The sequence below is a fragment of the Erithacus rubecula genome (assembly GCF_903797595.1).
Source record: "Erithacus rubecula genome assembly, chromosome: 15".
Taxonomy (NCBI): domain Eukaryota; kingdom Metazoa; phylum Chordata; class Aves; order Passeriformes; family Muscicapidae; genus Erithacus; species Erithacus rubecula.
In genome coordinates, this window is record NC_136667.1 from 15153780 (window position 1) to 15179890 (window position 26111).

A 26111-nucleotide genomic window follows, 5' to 3' on the forward strand; every position below is an offset into this window, starting at 1 on the left:
GAACTGTAAGTAGAGGGCAGAGGAGGCAGCGCCTGCCCGCACGCCCGCCCCAGCCTCACCGCAACGGGAGCCCCCAGGGATTTTCAGCGGGCCGGAAAGGACCCGCAGCGGGTCTGCTGCACACAGCAGAGCAGCCTGGTGGGGCAGTGGCTTCTGCCAGGCTGGCTGGCTCCGCTCCTCTGTCTCTGGGGCCCACGGAATGCATCATGCCTTCCTTCTCGCCCAGCACGGCCGGCCCAGAGTTTTCCTCCCATGGCGACGCTCCCTCCCCACCTCCCGCGGTCCCGGGGGCGGTGGGAGGGTAGCAGCGTGGTTGTGATTGCATGCCCACTCCCATCAGTGGAGCCTCCTGTTATTTTGTAGTCTTTTATTCATTTTACAGTAAAACGGATTTCCAAGGAATGCACCCGAAAGCCCAACAAGAAAATATGTAGGAAAGGAGGTATGTAGCAAGCCGACCGGCAGAGAGGCACAGAGAGGAAAGAGAGAGAGAGTGAGAGAGTGAGAGGGTGCCTGGGTGGCCCCCGGCCTGCAGCACTCCTCCAGCACCTCTCTGTGCTGCCACCTGGACTGTGGACCTCCAAGCAGCCCACCCTGCCACTCCCTGCTTCCCACTGGGAGGAGCCCCAGGATGCTCCAGCCAGCTGGGAGCACAGCTCTGGGGTCAGATCATGAGGATGCTCATGTTGCTGCAGGCCTTTCAGAACAGCTTCTCCTGGGCTGAGCCTGCACTCCCACCTTCATCCCACTGGCACTGACAGCCTCCCGGTCCCTGGGTGTGAGGGGTAGCCTCTGATGGCAGGTAGCACTTAAATGCATCCATCCCTAATGTTACACCCATTGAGGGTGCACAGACGTGCTCAGGGAAGGACCTGTGTGATGGGGGACTGCAGTCCATCCTGGGCTGAGCTTTTCCCCCGTTGCTTCTCTGATCATTTTGCATCCAGAGCTCCTCGGTTAAAAGCATAAAGCCTCTCCTGACTGTGTGAGTGCTGCAGATTATGCCCTGAGCTTTGTGCCTGCCAAGGCTGCACCCCACTGCTCACACCCTCATGCCAGTGCCAGTCCTGCCAGTAAGGATTTGGTCTCCAGCCCATGGCACAGCAGCCTCCCTGAGCCCTAGCTGCCCCATGGGCAGCTGAGCACCTCCAGTTTAGACACATCTCTGCTTTGCCTTACCTCCACTGACCTTCCCCCATTGCCCCTAAATGTTCCTGGATTCCCAACCAGTGGCATGCACAGGGGAGTAGAGATGTACAAATGGTAGCTGCCTGAGCCCTGTGTCAGACACAATGCCTCACCCATCCCTCCCCACAGCCCCCTTGCAGGCAGGGAGAGCTGGCTGCTCTGTGCATCCCAAAGATGAACGTGTGGATGGTCAGGCAGCCAAGCTCTTCTGAAAGGCTCAGTACAGGGTGTCTGACCGGCACAGGTTGCTGTCCTGGGTGTCCTGCAGCAGCAGCATCCCTGCATCCCAGCCTCTGTCTCCCTGCACCCCTGGGTTTGGCGGGGCCAGTGCAGCTGGGCTTGGAGGTTTGGGGAGCGCTTTCCTTGCAGCCGTTTCCCCCAGTTCTGTTGTTTGGTTTCTTTGCTTTGCTTTTCCTGTTGCTGTCCTGGCTATTCACACGCCATCTCTCTGAGTGCCAAGGCTGCCCCTGAAAGGGCTGCTGCATTAGGGAGTCTCTGCACGCTGCCTCCGGAGCCGGCTGTGCCAGTGATCACCAGCCACTTCAAAGCGCTTCCTCTCCCGGCCCTCCCACCGGCTGCCAGGGCTGGCAGACCCCTGCCACGCCACCCCCAGCCCTGCAGCCAGGCCAGGGAAGCAGGCTCCAGGCTACTGTCAGAGAAGGGGGTGATATAAGGCATGAAAAATCACCTTGGGTGTGCTCATCTCCTGGGTTTCCCTCCCTGCTGGCTCTGCTCACGGGCAGGGTTTCTTTGCAGCCCAGCTGCGGTTGCCTCCCAAGGAGCTGGTGGGGAACATTCCCTTTGCTCCCACTGGACTCTGTTGACTCATGGGCCAGCAGATCCCCAGTGCCAGTCATTTGGATAACCAGGTGTGGCGTGCCAAGAATTAAAGCACCCAGCTTTAATTAAGCACCCAGCCACTGGCACTTCCCTCCAGCTCTGGCCAGGCTCTGGTAGCTGTTGGCTTGAATTAATTGAGTCACTTGTGACGAAACACAGAAGCTCCCACCCTCCTCATCATGTATCCCAGGTTAGTAATGCTTGGGGAGAAGGTAATGTACCTGCAGTGCTGGTTTCCTCAGGTTGAACATTTGAACATTGACTCGTTCTGGAGCAATCATGATTACTATTTCTAAGGCCACAGACGAGCAGTGATAAGCTCTCCTCTCACAGAACAGTATTTTGGTGGTTGAAAACGCCTCAGCTCCTGCCTTTACTGGAGTTTTCATGACTTCTGCCACCCCTAAGCTCAGTGTATTTGAGAGCAGACAAAGGACTGAGAATTTATCAGTCATGCTTGTTTATCTCTGGGACAGAAAAACATCCGTGTTTCCCTGCCCAGTTGCCCACAGTAATTTCCTATATGGAAATTTTCTAAATGCCAGTCTCCTCCATACACATTGGCCCTTTCTCTGGTGGCAATACAGGGCAGCAGTGCTTTGAGAGCAGCTAGCCATGCATGGTGCCAAGGGAGCTGACAGCACTGAGGCTCATTTGAGGCTCAGATTTTGCTGCAAAAATAGTGCTGCCCACCCAAAGACCGTGTACACACACACACACCCACCCTGAGAGTACAGTACCTATGTGCAAATGCAGCTCTGCCCTATGCTTCATGCTGCCAACACTTCCAGCCTGTTTTTGGCTGGGGTAGATGCCAAGATGATTTTTCCTTCCCCTCATCACCAGCCTGGGCAAGCCTTGCTGCAGGGCATGAGGAGGTGGATGTCATTTTTGGAGGGGAAAAATGTGGTTGCCCTGCACTTAGCAGCTCTTCCTGGTTTTCATTAGTGAATACCCAAATCTCTCTGGCTGGGACTGTGAAGAGTCTGGGATATTGCAGAGACAAATCTGCAGGTCCAGCATTATCCTCTGCTGTGTGAGGGTGGCTGGAGCTCCCAGTAGCTCCTGGGCTCAGAAAGCACTTTGGCAGCTCTGCAGGAAAAGCCTTGTGGCTTCTCCGCTTCTCTCCAAGAAGCTGACTTGTCCAAGTACCAGCTGAGGCTTCCCTGCAGCTGCACAAATTCTGCAGTGCTCCCTTGCTGGAAGCTTCTTCCCAGCCCCCTGGAAGCCTGCAGAGCTGGCTGTGTGCAGACCACTGCCCTGGTGCTCCGCTTGCACTCCGGGGAGCAATTTGCAAAGGTGAGGGTCGGTGTTTGTGCTGCCAGAGCAGTAGAGCGTGAGAAGATGCAGTGCTTTTAGAGTCCACTCAGGGATGGAGATAACTTCTCTGCATCATTCTGGGGCAGGGAGGGGCAGGGCAGCACCAAGGTGTGCTGCAGTCCTGGAGCAAGGGCTGATGGCTGGAAGGGCCCAGCTGAGCTGTCCCTGCTGGTGGGGCTGTGCAGCAGCAGGTTCAATAGCTGCACCATTCCTGCTCCTGTTCCTTGTCACTCCCAGAGAAGCAGCTGAGATGCTGTGGCCAGCAGCAGGTGTACTTTGGGTGCATGTAGCCATCAGAGGCTCCTGCTCCCTGCAGCATCGTGGCTGCTTTGCAGGAATGGGTGCCCCAGGGAGCTTGCACTGAGGAGAGGGTGCTGGAGCTGCCTATGGGTGCCCTGAACAGACATTTGGATCTGGAAAAGTGTCATCTCAGGCTCCTGCTCTTCTCTTATCCACACCATGCAGAGAAAGAAGGCTCCAAGGACTGAGGCTCCTTACCCTGCTTTATCTCTGTTTGCACTGGTGTCAGTGCTGTTGGTATGGTTTACTTAAGATAGCATAAATCCAGCATGGGTGCCCCTGTTTCAGGAAAAGTGATTTTATGTTATTTTTTTACTAAACTTGAACTTAAATCTTCCTAGAGCCTTCAGATAAGAGCATATGCATCCTTCCTATCGGCCTGAACAATGTCACTTTGCAGTCAGCTTAAAGTGAAGTGGCAGAGCAGACATTTACCTCCTGATTTAGTGGAGGGTGTTTTTGATGGGTAAGGAGAATAAGAGCCATGAGCCCTTTTAGTTTTTCTAACTGTGAATCCACAGGCTTAAACCTATCCACCATGAGAGTGGGTGGTGCAGGGCTCTGTGTGGTGGCCTTTGTTAGAGCAAAGGAAGATCTCCTGGGCTGGGTGTCCCTGAGCATGGCAGTAGCCAGTGGAAAGTGTTACTGGGTGAGGGAAATGAAGCTGTGATTGCTCTCAAGAGCTGTGGGGCATTGGTGGGTTGTGCTGGAGGTGAACATTGCAGCAAGAGGCAAAAAGCTCACATGGTCACAACAGCCTGTTGGCCATAACCACCCTGGCACCTTCCTGCTGATGGGTGAGGCTTGTGCTCTGCATCTGCCACACACACATGCCACTGCTGTTCCCCTTCCCTTGGCCTGCATCACTGCACTCCTGCTTTGCTCAGCTTCCCAAGTGCTGCTTTGTGCCATCTCTTCTGCCGTGCCTGAAGCTCAGGGTGCTGGAGGCTTGTCCCAGCCATCCCTAAGCTCTGCAGCAACAGTCTCCAGCTGGATCCCTCCCTGCCCAGCTAGGACACTTGCTCAGGTCACAGAGATGTTGTCCACTGCCCTCTTTTACAACCTGATAAGCCCTCATAGCTGATTCTTCCATTCCCATCTGCACAAAGACTTTTGCCCCCTGAAGGAGACCAGGCTGGAGGGCTGCAGCCTGGCCAGTCCCAGGGCTTTAACAGCACCAGGGCCTTTGACAGTGGAAAATAATCTCCAGCTGCCTGTGGTTAGCTTCTCAACTCTGCAGCACAGTGTGGATCAAGGCTTGCTGGCTGTGGTCTTCATTAGAGAAAAATCCCTATCCCTTAGAAGTACCAAGAGGTTGGTGCATCACACTGGTTAGCAAATGCTGCATGAGTGCTTCGTCATTTAAGTGCTTTCTGGGCTTGCAGCTCTTCCTAATGAAGACACAGTAGGTCAAGCTTGCAGCCTCCTGCAAAGAGGCTGAGTGGCTGCACACGCCAGGCCAAGCGTGTGGCTGGGGGTGGGCTGGGCAGGCAGTGGGGGGAGGATGCAGCAGGAAGGGGAGATGCTGGGGCTGAGGTGCTGGGGCAGGAGATGACAGGGATGGGGGTGGTGCTGGGTGAAAACAGGAGAAGGATGTGTGATGTTCAGAGGATGGCTGGGTGGGGCTGGAGCAAGGTGGAGGTAGGTCAGGGGGTAGACTCTGTGTTGGAGAAAATCAGGACAGCACAGGAGACAGCTGATCCATCCCTGCCCTTGGCAGGAACAGCTCTACCTCACCTCCTTCTGGCAGTGTGTCCCACCTGGTTTTAAACACTTCCCCAGGTGCCTCTTGGAGTGCTTCCTGCCCTTTCTGCCAGAAAGGTTTTCTTCTCATCCTGCCTTTCATAGCCCCAGGGCAGCCTGAGAGGGACTTGCTCTTCCACCTCACACCTCACAGGAGTCTTTCATGTGTTGGGATGCTGCTGTAGTTCCCATCAGTGCCCCTGCTCCCAGGATTCATGTGACCCAGCCTTCTGCAGGCTTTCATGCCTGCTGGATTTTTCGAGGTTTCTGGTGCTGCTCCTCCAGATTTCTCCAGCAGGTCATGGCAGCTTAAGGCATTCTACAAGCCTCTCACCCTGATGGAGCTGCCTCACAGTCATTTCAGATCTCTTCCTTCCCCATCACAGATTCCTTTTAAATTCAAATCCTGCCATGCTGCCGTCTCTGTTATCCACCTCCTCTGTCACCTGCAAAATTCCACTCCCAGCCTGACAGTGAACAGGGCTCCCAGTTTTGTCTTTCTGACCAGTTTTGTGCATTTAGTCCTGCAGTTCCATGCAGCCACAGGCTTGCCCTTTGCTCGTGGGAGCTTTGCTGAGGGCTGTGAAAGCCCTTGCTGGGGCAATGGGGCCCATTGGTGGCAGCAGGACCCTGGATCAGCCAGGTGCCTGGCAGGGTGTCAGAGCCCCTTGTTTCAGGGGAAAGTCACTGGGCAGTGCAGGCACTGGGTGGGTAAGTCCTGCTGTTTCCCCATTGGTCACCATCACCTGGGGAACCTTTTGTTGCAGGCATTAGGGAGCAGAGGGCTCTGCAGCTCTAAGGGGATGAGAACACCCAGCCTCATCCTGAAATTCAGAGCTCAAGAGCAGGGATGGCACCACTTGCCTTTGTGTTCACACTGGCATGCAGTCCTTTGCAGGATGGGGTTTTGGCACAGGTTTTCCATCACCCCTGTTCCCTGCCAGCCCACGGGACACCCCTCCTGGCTCCTGCTGGCTGCAGTTTGGGGTGTGCCAGGCTCACTGCAAACCATTCAAAGCAGCATTCCATAGTGCCCAGCTGGGGCTGCTGGGATGACCCCGCACTGCAGGTTGATGAAGGAACACAGAATAACTGTAAGGCACTCAGGATGTTACAGAAACTAATATGTTTAGGATTCTGGCTTGGTCAGGTCAAGCTGATTGGTGCCTTTGAAATCCTCAGTGAAACATGGAACTCGTCTTGTAAGGAGGGAGTTGGTGCAGGATGGGGCCAGGCAGCTCAGGGGAGCACCTGTCATGAGGGATCCCTGTGTGCTGTAGTGGTCTCATGCAGTGGAACAAGTGGTTTGTGGCCAGGCACAAGGAGCCACACACCATGTGGGGGTGATGGGCAGGACCCTGCCTGGCTGTCAGTGGCCATGCAAGGCAACCCCTGGTGTGAGCTCTGCAGAGGACAGTTGTCCCCAGGGGCAGCAGAGCTGGGAGCAGGGCTCCTGTTCACACCTGGATGCCTGGAGCTGGGGGTGCATGACCAGGTGGGGGCCCGGCTGGGATGCAGGAGTATCAGCAAGTGCTTTGAGAGACTCATCCACCGCCAGTGCTGATGCTGCCACAGCCCCACTTGCGTTTTCCCTGCCACCCCAGCCTTCCCCAGGGAGGATCTGGGAAGGGGCCCAGGTGAAGCAGCATCCTGGCACACTCCTGGGGCAGTCCTGCCCATGCCCTGCACTGCCCTGGCTCTGGGAGAGGTGCAGTGTGAGTAGCCAGCAGTGCTGTGGGGCACAGGTGTGGCCCCACTGCCTCTGCTATCATGCTATTTTTGAATTCTCTTTTTTTTTTTTGTTGTGTTCTTTTTTTTCTTTCTTCTTTTTTTTTTTTTTTGTTTTGTTTTGTTTTGTTTTGTTTTGTTTTGTTGTTGTTTTGTTTCTATTTCCTTTTGTTTTTTTTTTTTTTCCTTTTTTGTTCTGTCTCCTCGTGTTTGGTCCCTAGGAGCCAGCGCTAAGAAACAGGGCGAGGACTTAGCGGATAATGACGGTGATGAAGACGAAGGTATTTGTGTGCTCGAGGCTGCCACTGCATGACACGCCAAGCAGCTCCGTTTGCCACCCGCTGCCACCCCAGGGAGTCCTGTGTGTGTCTGCCTGCCTGCAGGCACTGTGTGGGGTGGGGGGCAGGCTGGCCGGCTGTGCAGGGCACCCAGCACCTTCCCCTCCTCCTGACGGCGGGGAAAGCTCGTGGGGTTTTTCCGCTTTAGGACAAGTTTGCTCCCGCTCAGTTGGAGCGAGGGGCAAGGGAGGAAGCATGGCAGCTTGGGAGGAGAGAAGCCCTCGGGCACCTGGGCCCATTTCACCCTGAGCCTGGTCACATCCCACCTCCAGCCTCATCCTTCCAGAGTCAGTGACATGCATCTGGGAGCCAGCAACCTCCCCATCCACCCTTGCCTGGTGCCCTGCCAGCCTGAACACCTGGCACCCAAAGGGCATCTGGCCATGCACAGGAGACCCAGGGTCCTCTTGCTTTCTGTTAACTTCTCTCCTTCCTCACCCAGTGGAAGTGAGGTCTTGCTTGCAAGCACCAGCCAAGACAGAGCAAGTGGCCTTTCAAGCAGATGTGCTTTTAGATGTATGCCAGGACAAAGCAAGCTGCAGAATAGGCTATTTTTAGTAAACCCGGGTGGTTTGTCTGCAGGTTACGGAGTCGGCGTGTTTGGCTGCAGAGATGTGATGGGGAGGTAGGAGGAAGGGTTGGCCAGGGTGCAAGCCCTCATGTGCTGAGGACAGTAAAGCCTCATGTGCAGAAGGCCTAGGGCAGCTCAAACAAGGCCTGGCAGATGGCATTTAGGATCTGGGAAATAGATGAAAAATTTTTTCCTTGGCAATAACTAAAACCCTGTTGTTTACTCCAGCTAACCTGTGCCCCATGATCTCTCGTACCAGGGTGTAAACTGGCATTCAGCCTGAGTGACTGGACTATGCTAAATCCACCACACCAAAATGTGCTGCAGCAGTTCAGAGCTGTTTGTTTCCTGGTACATCTCTGTACACTGTGCCATTCTGCTGTGAGGAAGGCCCTTTGGATGTCAGGGAGTGGGTGCAGGATGGAGGAGAAGACATAGGCACAGGTTCCTGCCCCTCACATTTCAAGCAGGTGGTCCTGGAAAAAATTGTCCTGATGTAGCTCTGCCACACAGGCAATGTCTGTTCTGGAGGAGCTGCAAGCACTTTTTGCTCCCCTGGTCTGTGCATTTGTCTGGCTACATAGGAAAAGAGCCAGCACAGGTGTTGGGTTTGGCATAGCCTCATTCTCCTGGAGGGAAGAGGTTTTCTGTATGGGAGGCCACCTTTAGCCATGCTGTGGGCCACAGCTGGTGGGGAGAATGGCCACAGATCCCCATCAGCCTGGCCTGCAGCCCCCTGCAGTGGGCTAGGCACAGGGAGGAGTGGACGTGGGCAGGGTTAGGTGGTGTGAGGGAGCAGGAGCAGGGACAGCCCGGCCGGGCACTGGCGTTGGTGCGCTGTGCCCCAGGAGTTCCCGCTCCTAGTGGGACGCTGTGTGCACTGCTGAGCCAGGCAGGCAGGGAGCAGCAGCTGCCTGGGGCAGCTGAGGCCGAGCAGGCACTGCCAGCCCACCTGAGCAAGGTGCTGGGTGTGAGTGAGCACAGGGCAGGACAAAGTCCAGCGGTGCTGGATCGCCAGCCCAGGACAGGGCTGGGCAGCGCAGGCATGTGGGACCTGGCAATGTCTCCAGGGCGGCTGCGACTGCCTCCTCTGTGTGACATGGGCAAGAGGCACCAGGAGCCCAAGCACAGGTGTTATTCCCTTGTGGGAGGCCATGGTCCATGAGGGATCACCAGCCCGTGGGGCAGAAGGGGCAGGATGTTTCCTGGACAGAAGTTGAGAGAGGGAGCGTGGCTGCTCCCTGTCCACTAGGCTCCCACAGTGTTTCCTCTGCGGCCCTCGGGGTCCCATTCCCCATCCTCACTCCATGCCTCATGCCCTGTCCTCGTCCAGACGCCGTGCTCACCTCCCTGACACTCACACGTGCATACACTGTCTGCCTCATCACCATGTCTATGTCTGGGCACTGGGGTGCCGTGGGTTTACATCCAGACAGGCAGGTCTCTGCCTTCCCAGGGGAATGGGAAGGGGGAGTGGGAGAGTAAGACATTGGAGCACACATCAGTGCCCCCCCACCCCCTTCTAGGTCCTGCACACCCCCATCCCTGCCCCCCTCCGCAATGCCAGCTCCCAGGACTCACGGAGTGCTTGGGTCCAGCCAAAGGCAGGACGTGGGGCTGCATCCTGGGGCTGGACTCTGAACTCCCACCCACAGCAGACCTGATCTGGCTCCCACACAATGCCAGAGCCCAGCTCTGGGGAAGAGCAGCGGGTCCAGCCAGCGTCCCTCCCTCACGTGCTCAGACCCCTGAGGGGGCAGCAGTGTGGGGACAGTGCAGCAATAGCCACCTCCTGGAGAGGGACTGGCAGGGCTGGTTCAGTAGTGTTTGGCTTTGGGGGTCCGTGCTGTGGCCGCCAGGAGAGCTCTGGCTTTGGCTCCTAAGCCCCCTCCCTGGTCCTGGCAGCTGGCATTGCCCTTGTACTTGGTCTGCCTGTCGGGCAGGGTGCTGCGGCCAGCAGTGCAGTGCTGTGTTTAACCACCTCTCCTTCCAGACATCCGGGACAGCGGGGCCAAGCCGGTGATGGTGTACATCCACGGGGGCTCCTACATGGAGGGCACGGGCAACATGATAGACGGCAGCATCCTGGCCAGCTACGGGAACGTGATTGTCATCACCCTGAACTACCGCGTTGGAGTGCTCGGTACGGGCTGGCTGGCTGGGCTGGGCTGCTGTCTGACCGGACTTGGAGCAGCCAGGGGGGTGGGAGGGGGCGTGGGGCCGGCGGGACGCGCTGTGGGCGCTGGCCCTGCCTCCCGCCCTGGCAGCCCAGCGGTGCCACGTGGCAGAGCCCCCAGCACACGGGCACAGCCCAGTCTGGGTCCTGGCACCAGCCCCCCCGGCTCATTTACACAAACTGGCTCAACTGAAAGCAAATATTGGTTTGTGGTTAAATGAATAATAAATGTGTTTACCCAGCATCTCCTCCTGAGAGGGCTCAGAGCAGTGAGGTGCCAGCGGGTGCTGCCTGGCTGTCCAGGGGACCTGGCAGCTCTCCCTCCCTGGGCACACGCAGCCTCCAAGGCAGTTGCACTGCTGGGACCCCCTCAACAACCCTCTCTGATGTGGCTGTCTGCAGTGGGGACCACAGAAGGGTGTCGGGTGCCATGCAGAGGAGGGTGGCAGTTCTGTTTCCAAAAGCACTGGTGACTTAGGCAAAATGAGGACAGAGGGTCAAAAGACAGTGCAAAAGGCTGAAGAAGCAGAAACCCCCAGGGGCTGAGATACAGGAGGTTTGTGAGGAACACCACTGCTGCTTCCCTTAGCAGCATGAGAACAAGGGGTGTAGAGGTCTGGGGAAAGCTTTCCAGCCAAGCCTTGGCTCTCTTCCTCGCCATCCAGCCAGCGTGGTGCTTGTCCCTTAGCAGCTGTGTGCCCCTCTCTGGTTCCTGGGGCAGCACATCCCTGTACTGGCCTCCTGAGCCCACGGTTTCTTGGGGAAGATGATAGTTAACCTATTCAAAACCTTTTAATGCTAATAGTCCGGCCTTTAAGATGATTAGGTGCGAAATTAAGACACATGAGTCACAATAGGACATTAGACTTAAGTGGTGCGTTCATCATTTCCATTGAGGTGGTGCACCACACCCAGCCAGACCACCTCCAGGTGCCAGCACAGCCCTGGGGCCGCTCCCTGAGTGCTGGGGTTACCTGCCTCGATTTTAGCTCAGGCCCATGGTTTTGGCTTCCTGCTTAAAGAGTCAAAGCAAACGAAAGAGTGATAACTTATCTTGGGTGTTTCCTGTGCTATTGAAAGCATTTCTCACCTTCTTCCTCACTGAGAGCCTTTGTGTTTTAAGCTGCAGTCGGTTCCTCTCTGCCCAGCCCACCTCCTTACATTTATAGAGCCTCCCCCAGTCCACACTAGTCCATGGAAAGCCTTGGCTGTGCACACACTCGCCCTGCCTGCAGCCACTGATGCTTTCTGAGCTTTCCTTGGGCTTGTCTGAGATGTCTTGAGCTGTTCTAGCACAGGTGGTGGTATGGGCAGGACAAACCTTTGTGCTCTTTACCCTGGCACTGCTTGTTGTTGGCCAAAGAGGCTCCCCGAGTTCTGCAGCTGCTCTCTCAGCATTTCACCCCTCTGTGCTGTTCAGAGGGTGGCTGGATCTCAGTGGTGTCCCTGCTTAGAACTCACAAAACTCTCTCCGTAGCGTGGTCTCACGGTGGGATAGAGTCTCACAGAGGCTGCCCTATGTCTGGGGAAGGGGGATGGGAAATCAGGATTTGTCCTGTTTCCTCATCCCTAACCGGGCTCCCCTTGGCCCCCAGGGTTCCTGAGCACGGGGGACCAGGCTGCCAAGGGCAATTACGGGCTGCTGGACCAGATCCAGGCGCTGCGCTGGGTCAGCGAGAACATCGCCTTCTTTGGGGGAGACCCCCTGCGCATCACTGTCTTCGGCTCCGGCATCGGCGCCTCCTGTGTCAGCCTGCTCACCCTCTCCCACCACTCTGAAGGTAGGTGTCAGCCACGCCCGAGGGTGCTGCAGTGCCAGCAGACACCGTGCTGTGCTAACCCAGCAGGGGAGCCCACCCGGGTCCTGCTCCCAGCCTAACAAAGCCAGGGCTGCTGTCTAATCAGTCACTGGTGAGAGCCTAGACCAGGACTGGGGAACAAAACCTTCTCATCATGGGCAGAAGGAGGCCAGTGGCAGAGCGTGTGGGAGCCAGGGATGGAGTGAGTGCTCCCTGTGCACAAGGTGCAGCCCAGGGCCAGCACCTTGGCATGGGGACCCCTCCTGCAGTGCCCTGCCCTGGTGCTCAGGTTTTCCAAGTGCAGATGTGGAAGGGTTGTAGGGCAGGGCACTGGGAACAAGGATCTCAGTGCTAGGAAATGTAGTCATACTGGAATAGGAGGAAAACAGAGCACCCCAGACATCCCTTCTGAGTCTGGGGAGGGATGGGGGTCTCTGTGTTGTAAGACTGGGAGAGCTGGAAGTGCTGAGCTTAGCAAAACACAGGTGGAAGTAATGTGATTAATATCTGTAAATAAGGCAGTGTGTTTACTCTAAATAAAGAAGGGAATTATTTATGCTAAAAGATTGTGTTGGAATAAGAGCAAATGCATGTAAACCACCTGCAAAGACATTTACATCAAGCACTGAGAGGGAAAAAAATAACTGTGAGACTAGAGGTGTTTTTTAGAAACTTCCTAAAGGAAATTATAGGAGCAAAGCCTGAAGTGGATATGGTCCACAGGGGAGCAGCCTGCCAGGGACCTGCTCATGAGCTTTACATGAGGGTGCAGCCATCTTTCAGTTCTGTGTCCCCAGGTGTGATGCTGAGGAGAAAAGAACATGTGTGAGCAGCAGACATGGGCATGAGTCTGCCCTTCAGAGACACAGCAAATTGCACTCGAAGCTGATGTGAAGAGCTGCTGCCCTGCTCAACAGCCTGGGAATCACACAGGAATGGAGACCTCCAGAACCTCAGCAGGGCTGATGGCTGATGATGGGGAGTCTTTTACAGGCTGGAAACTCCTGCAGAAAGAAAAAGTGTTTTCTCTGCCCATATTGAGTGTGAAAGGCTGGGGAGGGAACATTATTCTCAGTGCTTCTAAGGGTGGTCCTTTCTATCACAGGAGTGCAGGAGAGTGTGCTTGGCTGCTCAGGTGGCCCCAGTCTCTTGCAGAATGGAGCAGCATGGAGAGAGGTTGAGGGAGGATTGGAGGGGCTGCTCTTTATGACTTTCCAGCCTTGAAATATAGTCCTGCCAGTATATGCACTTCTCAGGTGATGCTACACTAAGCCCTGCACCTGCATGATGAATCCTTTGCTGCCCATCCAGCCCCAGTGCCTCTGGTGTGGCCCTCCTTGCATCTCAGAGGTGCTGGGTACCCTCACTGCTGGGGCAGAGGAGCTGCTGCTGGCTGTGAATGCTGTGAGGCTGGAGGGAAGTGCTCAGTGCTGCAGCCAGTGTCTCAGAAAGCCAAATGGCCCTAAAATGACCTCCAAAAATTCCCTGTGCCAGAGCATCCATATCCCCAGGGATGGGTAGCTGGCTCTGGAACATGTGTGGGAGCAATGCTAAGCTGCAGCCTGGCAGAACAGGTGGGTTTGTTTTTACTGCATCAAAATAAAATTTCTAGTGATCACATGCTATTAATGAAGCTGCTGATTTGTGCCTGCTCTGCCATGTGCTGCAAGAGGCAGACACTGGAGGATTGGTACATGTTGGGTCTGGCTGCTGGGGAAATCCACAGCTCCCTGCCAGCTTCAGGCCTTGTAGGGTCACTCTGATTCCTCCTCAGTGACCAAAGTGCTGTTTTTCTCCCCAGACAGCCATACCAGGGCAGCAGCAGTCTCTGCCAGGAAAACTTTTTGTGCTTCCTTTGCCCCATCTCCGTCTCCATGGGGGCTTCTGTGCTTTGCTGCCATCTCTCCAGATCTCAGTTGGACAAGGCACCCAGCACCCTGTTTTGATCAGGGCTTTTCCCAGAGACCCCCAAAAGTGTTTCCAGTCTCAACTATTGGGCAAAGCAAAGAGGAAATAGGAGCTGGCAGCAGCTGGCAGTCTGCAGCATCAGCCACCTCTGGCAGAGCCCTGGCCTCACCACTTGATTCCACTGTGCCATGGCAGCCAGTCCTGCAGGAGGCAGGGCGTGTTGGGACCCTCACCTTGGAGGGGAACAGCAAGGAAAGGCAGAACTTCACCTTCTTGCCCAGGCCTCAGCAGGCTGGAGAGATGTGCTGAAACCTCCCTGGGGTGTTTGTCAGGTGCTGGCATGATGATGAGTCTGGGCTCTCACAGAGTCCTGCGTCCTCCTGGATCACAGGATATGGCTGTGCAGAGACATGGCAAAGGGGCTCCATCAGGGACTTGACCAGCTACTGGTGACATCAGCTGCCCTGTACTTCCCCAGGCAGTGTGGGCAGGGCCAGAGCCCAGCCTGGTGGGTCTGTCTGGGAAGTGATGCTGCTGGCAGGGCGCAATAGCTGCTGCTGGGACAGCATCTCCAGAGAGTCAGGAAACCCCATCCTGGCTCCTTGGCACGTGGATGATGGTGCAGAACAAGCAAGCTTGTGGCCAGTCTCCAGCCGGTAGGCTGGGTATGGCTTTCTAGGGCACCAGGAGGTGACAAACAGAGCTTGTGACTTCTGTTTGTCCCAGTGCATGGGACTGTACGTCAGGTACTTGGCAGAGTGAGGACTGTGTGTGCAGACAAAAGCTCTGGACAGGGTGGCTGGGAGCCAGGAGCCTCTGAACACTTGTGTTGCAGGAAGGTGCTGCTCTGCTTCCCTGCAGAGTGGCACAGCTTTGGTTGCACAGGGGTTCTCTGCGTTTCAGGGTGTCAGGGGCAGGCCCATGGCCACCCCACTGCTGTGCCAGCACCGTTCAGGGATCACCTGAATCACTGTGAGGGAACAGTCCCTCACAGCGAGCAAGTGCTGGGGTCTGGCAGGGGTGCAGGCAGCACTTGGGGTGCAAAGAGGGCTGGTCAGAGAGCAGGGACCCCTGGGTGCACCCTGGACTGGCTGCCTTTCACGGCCCAGAGGCTCTGCTTCCTCACCACCCTTTGTATTCTGAGCACAAGCACTATTGACATGGGACTGGAGCGAAGCCATGCATTTCTCTGCCTGGGCCAGGGCCTTTGTGGCCTCGTTTTCCAGGGCGAAAGTCCACTCCCTCTGTGTTCCTGGTGGCAGAAAGGCCCTCTTTGTGCATCTGGCAGCGTGCTTCTGCGGGGCCGGGTTGGCACTGAGCAGCCCCAGCTGGGCAGGAAGCAGCAGGGAGGGGGTCGAGGGGGACTCTGACAAAGCACTGGGGTGGGACACGGCAGGGTTAAGTGTCCCCAAGCAGGCATTAACTCTCCCACTGCTGCCAGCCCACAGCCTGGTTCCTCAGTGAAGCAGGTGTCAGCCTGGGCTGGAGGATGATGCTGAGCCAGGGGCAGATGTGTCCCTCAGGGGCTCAGGTGACACATCCTTGGGGTGGCTGGGGTAGCACGGGCTGCTCAGCAAGGCCAGGCTGTGATGCAACCACGGCCACCTCTTCTCCACACATCAGGACAGGGATGCTGGGTCATCCTCAGGGAACATAGCAACCCTTGGTTGCTTCCAGGGCCACCCACTTGCATTCCCAGCTGCCATCCTGCCATCCCCACAGCAGCCCTGAGCTGAGCCCCCTGTGTGAGCCCAGCTCAGCAGGCAGCACAGCTCAGGGACAAGGCCAGCTGTGGAGTGCTGGGTCCTTGCAGGGGTACAAGAGCATCAATCCAATCCCTTCTGCATGCTGCATCCTGCACTGCAGTACTGGGATGCTGGAACCCTGCTGAGAGCATCCTCCACTCCTTGCCTGTATTGCAGGTCTCTTCCAGAGAGCTATCATCCAGAGCGGCTCGGCGCTCTCCAGCTGGGCAGTGAACTACCAGCCTGTGAAGTACACCAGCATGCTGGCTGACAAGGTGGGCTGCAATGTGCTGGACACCGTGGACATGGTGGACTGCCTGCGGCAGAAGAGTGCCAAGGAGCTGGTAGAGCAGGACATCCAGCCAGCTCGCTACCATGTGGCCTTCGGGCCAGTCATTGACGGGGATGTGATCCCGGATGACCCAGAGATCCTGATGGAGCAGGGCGAATTCCTCAACTATGACATCATGCTGGGGGTCAACCAGGGTGAAGGGCTGAAGTTTGTGGAGGGTGTGGTGGACCCTGAGGACGGCGTCTCAGGCAGTGACTTTGACTACTCAGTTTCCAACTTTGTAGACAACCTGTACGGCTACCCCGAGGGCAAGGACACCTTGAGGGAGACCATCAAGTTCATGTACACGGACTGGGCCGACCGGGACAACCCCGAGACACGGCGCAAGACTCTGGTGGCCCTCTTCACTGACCACCAGTGGGTAGAGCCATCGGTGGTGACAGCTGACCTGCACGCCCGCTACGGCTCCCCCACCTACTTCTATGCCTTCTACCACCACTGCCAGAGCCTGATGAAGCCTGCATGGTCCGATGCAGCCCACGGGGATGAGGTGCCTTATGTGTTTGGGATCCCCATGATTGGCCCCACAGACCTCTTTCCCTGCAACTTCTCCAAGAACGACGTCATGCTCAGCGCTGTGGTGATGACCTACTGGACCAACTTTGCCAAGACAGGGTGAGTGGGGATGGGTGCCATACCTTGGGGGTCTGTACTCACTGCAGCTGTGCTCCCTGGGGCTGTGCTGTGGTTGGGGGGTTATCACGCCTGGTGTGGGACACTGAACCCCTGTGCCCTGAGGTCCCCATGTGCTGCACCTTCCCTGGAGCCATGGCATCAACCACAAAACAAGAAGCTTAGATCATGGCCAGCCCCTGGGACAGGACACAGCCAAGCCTGGGGTGGGGAGCCTTGTTGTCTCTGGTTATCATTGGTGAGACTTGACCCAGGGTTGGATGCTGCCCAGTCATTCAAGACCTTTTGCCAGCCTACCCTGTGCCACCACTGGCAAAGGTCCCCTCAGTTTCTGTCTCTGCATCCCGCTGTCCCTCTTTGTTTCTTTGGCTTTTCCCAGTGCTAGTTCTGTTCTGCCTGTGTTTCACAGGGACCCCAACAAACCTGTTCCCCAGGACACCAAGTTCATCCACACCAAGGCCAACCGGTTTGAGGAGGTGGCCTGGTCCAAGTACAACCCCCGCGACCAGCTGTACCTGCACATCGGGCTGAAGCCACGGGTACGCGACCACTACCGGGCCACCAAGGTGGCTTTCTGGAAGCACCTGGTTCCCCACCTGTACAACCTGCACGATATGTTCCACTACACCTCCACCACCACCAAAGTGCCACCACCCGACACGACGCAGAACTCCCACATCACCCGCCGGCCCAACAGCAAGATCTGGACCACCAAGCGCCCCGCCATCTCTCCCGCCTACAACAGCGAGAACGGGAAGGAGAAGTGGAGCCCAGAGCAAGAGGCGGGCACGCTGCTCGAGAGCCCCCGCGACTACTCCACTGAACTGAGCGTCACCATCGCCGTGGGCGCCTCCCTCCTCTTCCTCAACGTGCTGGCCTTTGCCGCCCTCTACTACCGCAAGGACAAGCGCCGGCAGGACACGCACCGGCAGCCCAGCCCCCAGCGCGGCGCCTCCAACGACATCGCCCACGCGCCTGATGAGGAGATGCCCTCCTTGCAGGTGAGCCAGGGGCACCACGAGTGCGAAGCTGTGCCATCCCACGACACCCTGCGCCTGGCCGCTCTGCCCGACTACACCCTCACCTTGCGCCGCTCTCCGGACGACATCCCGCTTATGACCCCCAACACCATCACCATGATCCCCAACTCGCTGGTGGGGCTGCAGACCCTGCACCCCTACAACACCTTCACCGCCGGCTTCAACAGCACGGGGCTTCCGCACTCACACTCCACCACCAGGGTATAGCCGCCCGCCGCCGGCGCACACGCATGCACGCACGCACACACACGCAGCAGACACTGGCAGAGGGACCGGCGGGGCCCACGGAGCCCCCGGATGGAGGGGCAGCGCCCACGGACGGTGCAGCTCCCAGCTCAGAGACCTGTGGGGTCCCAGAGCGGCCCCAGCGCTTTCTTTTGTTCCTATCTAACTTTTGAGAAGTGCTTTGACTCTCCTGGCCTCAGGGCCCCGTGGGTTGCCCCGGGACGCCGGTGGGGTCCAGGAGGGACACTGTGTAACCCTGCACAGCCCACCCGTGCAGGTGGGCAGGGGTACCCCACTGTCAATGGCCACGGGGCTCCCAGTGCCATGGCTGTGCCTCCTAGTGGGGCGATCACATCCCCAGTGCTGAGCCCACCAAGCATCCTGGGACTGATGAGGAGCGGGACCGGGCATCCCTCTCGGCCAGTGTCCAGACATCCCCAGGCATCTTGGCAGCCCTGGAAAAGGCTCCTTCACTGTGCTGAGAAGTGGCCCCAGGCCATGGTGCTATAGGCAGAGGGAACGGGCAGGGTCCAGGGACCTGGCCTTGTGCTGGATGCAGGCACTGGGGCTGGTGCCAGGGCTCAGGGACCCTGGAGTGGGATCCTGGGCCGGAGACTCGGCACCTCTGCCCCTCTTTGCGCTGCAGAGAATCTCTTTTGTGTCAGTCATTTCTCTTTGCAGAGACGTTTTTTAAGCAGATCTTTAGTTCTTTACACACTAACGGAGTCGCCGCGTTTTGTCCTTTGTAAAGATTTTAAAACCAAGTGTTCTTGATATAAAATAAAAAGCCAGTTAGAAGCCAGCGTGTGCGCACGGTGCCGGCCCCCCATGGCGCCCGCCTGCCATGGGTGGGCACCAGGCAGGGCAGTGCCTCTTGCACTGTGGGGCTGCGCTCTTTTGTATTTTTTGATATTCTCCCTCCTCTGTCACCCGTGCCCACGTATCTCAGCCAAAAAGCCTATCCAACGGCCTGCCTGCGAGCACCCCCGCCCCTCACTGCCACCACCGGCCAGTGCCACACGCCGCCCCGTGTGGGCATCACCTGCTCCGAGCACTGTCTGTTCACTCCCATGAACCCAGGACAGCCCCCATGCTCCCCACCCTGCCCTGCCCCCCCAGGAGCATCCCACACCCCTTCACCACTGCCCCAGGGCCGTGCTGTGCCCTCCCTGCCCATGCTGTCGCCCAAAAGCAGAGCCAGTGGTTTGCAGCCTTCGGCAGGAGTGGGGTGACAGGAACAGGGTGAGCTGCTCACCACCATCAACTCTGCCTCCTAGGTTGCTTCCACTGGGGCCTTTACCCCATCGTGGGGTGACCCCAGCTCTGGCATCCGGGACATGCAGCTGGAACAGACGCCTGGGTAGGGACTCTGGGGGTGATGCAGCCTGTGTGGGGCTGGGAGCACCTGTGCTGGGGCGTCTGTTGGGCTGCGGTGGCCACAGAGCCGTATGTGGCTCTAGGCAAGTGGCTTTGGTGTGGTCGGGCATGGAGAAGGAGCTGCAGGGGATCCCACGTGGGGTACCCCAATCTCAGGCCCCCAAGGTGAGCACTAGCACCTGGGGCCTGGGGAGGCAGGAGAAAGGGACAGGTCCTTGTGGGGACACCATATCTTGTCCCTGTGCAAGACGGTCCGGCTGGCAGACGCTGCCTGTGCTGGCGGCCGTGACGCACCGGTGCCGGCTGGCCCTACTGCCTGGGGCCAGCACATGGATGGCCCTGCTGGCCCTACTGCCTGGGGCCAGCACATCGATGGCCCTGCTGGCCCTACTGCCCCGGGCCAGTGCAACAACGCCCTGCACCCTGCCCCAGCCCCCACCCGTGCAGGGCTGAGGGTGAGGATGCTCGTTGGAGAATGTATTTATACCCTGTCACCCGCGCAGAGTAACAAATTCCAAATAAAACAGAAGTGATATTTTTAATAGCAGTGTGTCTCGCCTCTTCTTGGAGCATGAGGGCTAGGTTGGGTGCCCTGTGCTGGCCCTCATGTCCCTGGCATCCACCCCACAGAGGCAGCAGGAGCAGCCTGGTACCATCCCACCATGTCTGAGTGCTGGACCCCCAGTGCAGCAAGCTGGCACCATACCATCCAGGACTGCCAACACCAAGTGCCACAGTGCGGGGGTGTCCCCACATCCCCCCAGCCCTGCTGCTCCCAGCACTGGGACCCCATGTGGGAATGCACCTGTCCCACAGTACCCTCCCTCCAAACTTCTTCAAACCCCTTCCCCAGCCTTTCCCAGCTGAGCTCCCCTCCCCCTACTTGCCAAACAGAAAAGCTGCTGGTTTCATTTCTTTTTAATGTAATTTCAACTGGAGTTGCCATGGAAACCAGGAACGGAGTGGGGGGGCTGAATTGCCACCAGGCAGCGTGCAAACACTGGAGCCAGAGCCGAGGCCCCGAGCCAGGGGAGCTGGGGCAGGCAGGGGCACAGGCTGTGTAGGAAGCTGAGTGTGGGGCTCTGCTCTTTTCCCCCGGGGGACCTTTGTAGCTCCAGTGCCATGGGCACATTACCCTTTTCAGCACTGTGCTCCAGACCCTGGGCTGGACCCCCCTAAAAGCCCTGGTGCTGCCCATTGTGGCATCCCACAGGGTGCCAAGAGCCCTCTCAAAGGGGTGATCCCTTTCTGCCCCAGATTAGGAGCTTGCCCTGCCCTTCTGTCCCCTCTCTTCATCCTCACATGGCCCCAGCTGCATGCTGCCACATGTGCCAGCATGGCCAACCCAGCTAGGACCCCAAGGCAAGCTGGTGACAGACAACCACTGCTATTATGCTATTGCCTTTGCAAAACTCCTGAGGCTGCCATCTGTCCAGGGTGCCCTTGACCATCAACAGCTTTTCTTTGGAGACATGGCAAAACTCAAGGGACACTGTATCCCAGAGGGTATGAACAGTTAACAACTGCGTGACAACTGTGGGACATCCTCTGCTTCAGGGGACATATTTAGGGCTGTTGGCAAAGAGAACCATAAGGGAACTCAACTGCAAAGGTGTCCCTGGCATGAGAGGCACTGAGTGACCTGTGGCTGGCCTCTGGCTCCTCGAGGATCCACAGCCAGCAGGAGGGGAGGGATGCTGCTCTTCACAGAAACATCACTGGGTTAGCACCCTGGCCTTGCTACCCACACCTCTGATGCACCCAGGACACAGGAGAGCAGACTGACAGGCTGGCAGGCAGGACAAGCTGTTAAGCCTTAAGCTGCAACAGCCTCTGGCCTATGCTGCAGCAACACAAAGGATTTCTGTGCTCACCCACTGCCAGTGACCTTCCTGGCAGTTGACTCAGAGCAGAAGGTTTTGTCTCTCTGAGAACAGCAGCCTGGATCCAGGGATGCCTGTGCTGCTGCCAGTCCAAGCCTGGAAGCCCAGCAGCCCCTGCACTGCAGTGGCCATCCAGTGACGAGGTTGAGCCATTCACAGAGGAGCAGAATGACCTGGAGCAGAATGACCTGGGAAAGGGGACTCTGGAAGCCTCCTCCGCAGTCCCCCTGACAATGGAGATGTTTGAGTGATGGTTCAAACTTGATTTCATCCATCGTACACAGGCTGCAACTTCTCTGACCCTAGCAGGGTGCCAGCAAGTGCGTCACCCCAGTCCCACCATCCGCACGCTGCCTCAGTCCTGCCCATCTCATCAGCTTGTCTGCGTTAGGCGTGCCCACGCCTTTGACCTCTTCGCTGCTACTTCAGACATCAATTAACGCAACAATTATCGTGATTAACAAAGAGCCCGTTACTGGCCCACGTGGTGGCGGGCGGGGCATTTTCTGGGCTCTGGAGGCAGCGGCTCTTTGGTCCAGCCCGTCCTTCACCGATGGCTTTTGCAGTTTAACCTATTGCCAACAAGGCGAGGGGGCTGCCCGCGCTCCGGCCACCCTCGGGGCTTTGCTCCTCCCCGCCACCTCCCTGCCAGGACAGCGGGCGGGCACCGTGCTGGATAGCAACGCCCCGGCTTCCTCCTCCTCTTTCCTGTTGTTTTTTTAAATCCATTTTTACTATATTTCAGGTTATTCCCACGCCGAGCCCCGCCGGGCGCTGCCGCGGGCAGGTGCGGCCCGGCCCGGCCCCGCAGCGCCACCTGGTGCCACGGATGGCGACCACCCCCCCCGTTCCCGCCGGCCCGAGCCCCCGCGACCCTCACCTGGCTCCCAGCGCCCCCCGGTGACCGCCTGCCTGGCTCCCAGTAACCCCCAGTCACCCCTATTCTAGCTCCCAGTAACCCCCAGTGACCGCTCACCTGGCTCCCAGTAATCCCAGCGCCCCCCAGTCATCCCTATCCTGGTTCCCAGTAGCCCCCAGTGACCGCCCTGGGTCCCAGCGCCCTCCGTTCAGACCCCTGGACTGGCTCCCAGGGACCCTCTCCCCGCGCCAACCTCCCATTGTGCTTTGTCCCACTTAGCTCAGCCCAGCCCAGTCTGCCCTCCTCTTGATCCCCCCCAGTGACCCCCACCCAGCCTCATCCCGCCAGCCTGCCCGCACTAGTCCCTGACCCACAGTATCCCCCAGGATGCCCTCCGCTAACCCCCCAGAAGCTGCCCGGGGTGCGGGACCTGGGCGGTGCCGCCGCTCCCGATCCTCGCCGAGCGCTGCTGACTCAGGTGGCGGTGGCTTATCTCACAGACTGAGATTGTGGCCCCGATGGCCCCAACCCGCCCTGCGCCACCGGCCACCGCCGGTATCTCACTGCCCACCGCCTCCCGTCCCGCTGCGGGGCACCCCTAGCGACCCCCAGCCACTCTCCAGTGCCACCCCGCCGTCCCCATGCGAGAGACTCCGGCACCACTGGGTGCCCACCTCATCCTCTCGGGCCCCTGCAGCCCGGCCCAGGGGTCCAGGATGAGCGGCAGGGTCGCCATGTCCCACACGGGGTGCTGGGCGGCGGGACCTTGAAGCGGGCCGGCCGAGTTAATCGTTGACAGGCTGTTTGCCTTCTCCCGGCTGCACTTTTACACATTGAATCTGGAAGTTGGTGGCTCCCCAGGGACCAGCCGGCAGCCTGCAGCAGCAGATCAAGGTGCCCAGGAGCTGGGGTCATCCTCCGGGTGGAGAGCAGGGCTCCACCACGGTGCATGTGCCTGGCTTGCAAGGAATGCGGCGGGGAGGATGCTCACAGCAGGGGAGCGGGGCCACGGCGATCAGAAATCTCCCCGGGCCCATCCTGAGGGGCTGGCCCTGCCCTGGTGCTGCAGTGGCCCCGGGGGATGCTCAGCCGGGGGGTGAATGCCGTGGGTGGGAGCCAGGCTGGACACACCTGCGGTGTTTACTTGGCGAGCCGTGCAAGGAGCGAGGCTTTGGGAGGGGGCGGGGGACGTGCCGCAGGGCAGTATAAAGTCCGGGGTGTTGCGTTGGAGGCTGTCTGCTGCAATCCCAAAGAGCGCTGATTGTCCTGGTGTTGAGGTGAGAGCCTGGGGTGCGCAGCACCGTTACGGGGGTGGCCGCATGTCCCCCAGCTGGGGAGCACCAGCGGGGCCGGAGTGGGGGCCACAGCAGGGCTCTGGGCCTGGGGGAGGAGAGGCGGCCCTCATGGTGGGAATGGGGGCAGAAGTGGCGGCCTCACAGTTTTGCTGGACGGTTTTTGGCCACCGTTTGCACGGCTCCGGGTGCTTGCACCTTGGGCTAAGGGGAGGAGGTGGCAATTGGGGTGGCATTAATTGCCCAGCCAACCTACAGGCACCCAGCTGGTAGGATTTAGTGGATATGCTGCTCCCCACCTGAGGCTGGGGACAGATCCCAAGGCACATGGCGCCATCCCTGCAGGGATGGGGCGCAATGTGACGGTGTGGCTGGGACACCAGCCCTGAGGGGCACGGGCTGTGCGGGCACAGGGATTGCTGTCCCAGCAGCATGTCCGAGCAGTAGGGCAGCGACAGTGAGTCCTTCTCGGGGAGGAGCTGTGCCCCAGTGCACACCAGCGTCACTGCTCCGGACTTTCTCCCGTGTCTCCAACGCCACACGCGGGGCAGCTCCGATGCCCTCACAGACGTTGCTCTGCTGGCACCGGAGCCTTGAGGAGATGGCAGGACTCACAGCAGCGGTGCCCAGCGCCACCCAGCCCCCGGCGGCCCCACCGAGTGCTCGGTGGCCCTGCTCCTGTGCCGTCCATGCGGGCTGGGCACGCAGCTGGGCTCGGCTCCCTGGGGAAAGGCCCTGCGGACGCGGCGGGTGGCCTGGCGGGCACAGCGATGCGTGCCGTGGGTCCCGGCGGTGGGGCTGCGGCCGTGGTCGTGCGGGGCGTGGTGCGGAGGGGGGTGGGTGCAGGGCCGAGCAGCGGGAATGCAGCACACAGGCACTTTGTTTGGCCAGGGTGGGCGGAAGTCAGGGCGTTAGATCTGAATGCTAAAGTGTGTTGTTCATGGACCGATAAAGGCCCCATTGTATGTAAATAGTTTATAAAGCAGCATATGACTTCCAGTGCAGGGCAGTGGCAGAGAGAGACGAGGGCAGGCGGAGCAGAGCTCTCCTGCGGGAGGCATGAGATCTTAGAGGGGCCACTGGGGGCAGCTTGCGAGGACCCTTCCTCACCGGCAGGTACGCGTCACCAGGCTCCTCCGCACTGGGGGTGGCTGGTCCGGCCCCCCAGACTCACGCAGGGGTGGGAAGCGGCTCCCGGGGCTGCGCAGTGCCGGTGGGTGCCTCTGGTGGGGCAGGGGTCTGTGCTTGGGGTGTGGGCTCGCCCTCGGTTCCCTGGGCGAGGATGGCTCCGGGACGGTGGCAGTGCAGGGCTGCACGGAGGGAGCCCCCAGCTCAGGGCTCCCTGGCCCTGCTCCTGCAGATAATGGGAGGACAGAGGGAGGCACGGGTGCAGTGGAGCACATAAAGCTCCTTGGGACCATTCCCAGCCAAAGAGCTCAGCACTGGGTACTGGGGATCCCTGCGGAGCTGTGGGAGCTTCACTCCCATTCTCTGTGGCAGCTGTAGGATCCCTGTGCCAGTGTGGGGTGGCAGGAGTGGAGCATCTGGCACTGCTGGGGCAGCCAGTCTCCTGCCTGCTCTGGCCAAAATGCTGCCTTGAGCCGTGTCAGGAGCAGGAGCCATGCTGCCAACCTCCCGTCTGTCAGTCCTCCTGTCCACCCAAGCCAGGGCTGCCACCCAATTGCTCCCAGGTCTTTTCTGGGGCTGCTGCCACTGGAGCCAGGACCTGCTGGCTCTCAGCCAGGGGCCCGTCCTGCTCCTAACACCATCTCTGACCTCTCTCTCCTGCAGACGTGAGAAACGATGAATTGGGCCGGCCTGTACACGGTGCTGAGCGGGGTGAACCGCCACTCCACTGCCATCGGGCGCATCTGGCTCTCCGTCATCTTCATCTTCCGCATCATGGTGTTAGTGGTGGCAGCTGAGAGTGTCTGGGGGGACGAGAAATCCGCCTTCACCTGCAACACCCAGCAGCCTGGCTGCAACAGCGTCTGCTACGACCACTTCTTCCCCATCTCCCATATTCGTCTGTGGGCCCTGCAGCTCATCCTCGTCACCACACCAGCCCTTCTCGTGGCCATGCACGTGGCCTACCAGCAGCACCAGGAGAAGAAGCTGCTGATGCTGACAGGGCACGGGGATGCCAAGCACATGGAAGAAGTCAAGAAGCACAAGATGCGCATAGCGGGGTCGCTGTGGTGGACATATGTCTGCAGCGTGGTCTTCAGGCTGCTCTTTGAGGCTGTGTTCATGTACATCTTCTACCTGCTCTACCCAGGCTACCAGATGATGCGGCTGGTCAAGTGTGAGGCTTACCCCTGCCCCAACACTGTTGACTGCTTCATCTCCCGGCCCACCGAGAAGACCATCTTCACTGTCTTCATGCTGGTCACCTCCAGTGTCTGCATCGTCCTCAACATGGCAGAGCTGGTCTACCTGGTGGTGCGGGCCTGTGCCCGCCGAGGCCAGCACCACTCCAACCCCTCCTCGGGGAAGAGCTCCTTCTATGGGCACAAGCATTCCTCTGAGTACAAGCAGAACGAGATCAACCAGCTGCTGACAGAGCAGGACGGTTCTCTCAAGGACATGCTGCGCCGCAACTCTGGGCTGCAGGAGAAGGGTGACCGCTGCTCTGCCTGCTAGGGCCACCACTGCAGGGGTTCCGGCCCCACAGTTGTCCCGTGGCCATGTTACTGTTTCTGTCCTAAGGGTGGCATCGCTCAGGTGCGAGTCTGGCTCTTCTTGATGGCCAGGAGGGCATCGTGGGCCATTAAATCTCCATTCTCAGGTGCTG

The 26111-nt window shown here is 58.6% G+C and overlaps 2 protein-coding genes across 10 annotated transcripts in view; both read left to right on the forward strand.

The window, feature by feature from the left end:
• NLGN3 (neuroligin 3) overlaps positions 1-19825 on the forward strand; it is a 39217-nt gene extending 19392 nt beyond the window's left edge. For 3 of the 6 annotated variants that reach the window (XM_079318646.1, XM_079318644.1, XM_079318645.1), the window contains 4 exons: positions 10022-10171; positions 11800-11985; positions 15834-16623; positions 17051-19825. In XM_079318646.1, the coding sequence (XP_079174772.1) occupies positions 10051-10171; positions 11800-11985; positions 15834-16623; positions 17051-17888 (1935 nt within the window). In that variant the 5' untranslated portion in view covers positions 10022-10050 and the 3' untranslated portion in view covers positions 17889-19825. Of the gene's footprint in view, positions 1-382; positions 443-7340; positions 7401-10021; positions 10172-11799; positions 11986-15833; positions 16624-17050 lie in introns of all 6 variants that reach the window. The other 3 variants (XM_079318642.1, XM_079318643.1, XM_079318641.1) reach the window with 3 other exon arrangements.
• A 2972-nt stretch (positions 19826-22797) lies between these two features.
• Positions 22798-26104, forward strand: GJB1 (gap junction protein beta 1). 4 transcript variants are annotated; one of them, XM_079318726.1, is made up of 3 exons: positions 22838-22919; positions 24318-24433; positions 25109-26104. In XM_079318726.1, exon 3 carries the CDS (start codon positions 25121-25123, stop codon positions 25958-25960), a length of 840 nt encoding a protein of 279 aa, XP_079174852.1. In that variant the 5' UTR covers positions 22838-22919; positions 24318-24433; positions 25109-25120; the 3' UTR covers positions 25961-26104. The 4 variants fall into 4 exon arrangements, with proteins under 4 accessions (XP_079174851.1, XP_079174852.1, XP_079174850.1 ...); XM_079318724.1 differs by lacking the exon at positions 22838-22919 and adding an exon at positions 23156-23302; XM_079318725.1 differs by lacking the exon at positions 24318-24433 and having other exon boundaries at positions 22798-22919.
• Positions 26105-26111: the final 7 nt, after the last annotated feature.

Coding starts and splice junctions, on each gene's coding strand:
- GJB1 (XM_079318725.1), top strand. CDS start 25,121: ATGAATTGGGCCGGCCTGTACACGGTGCTGAGCGGGGTGAACCGCCAC.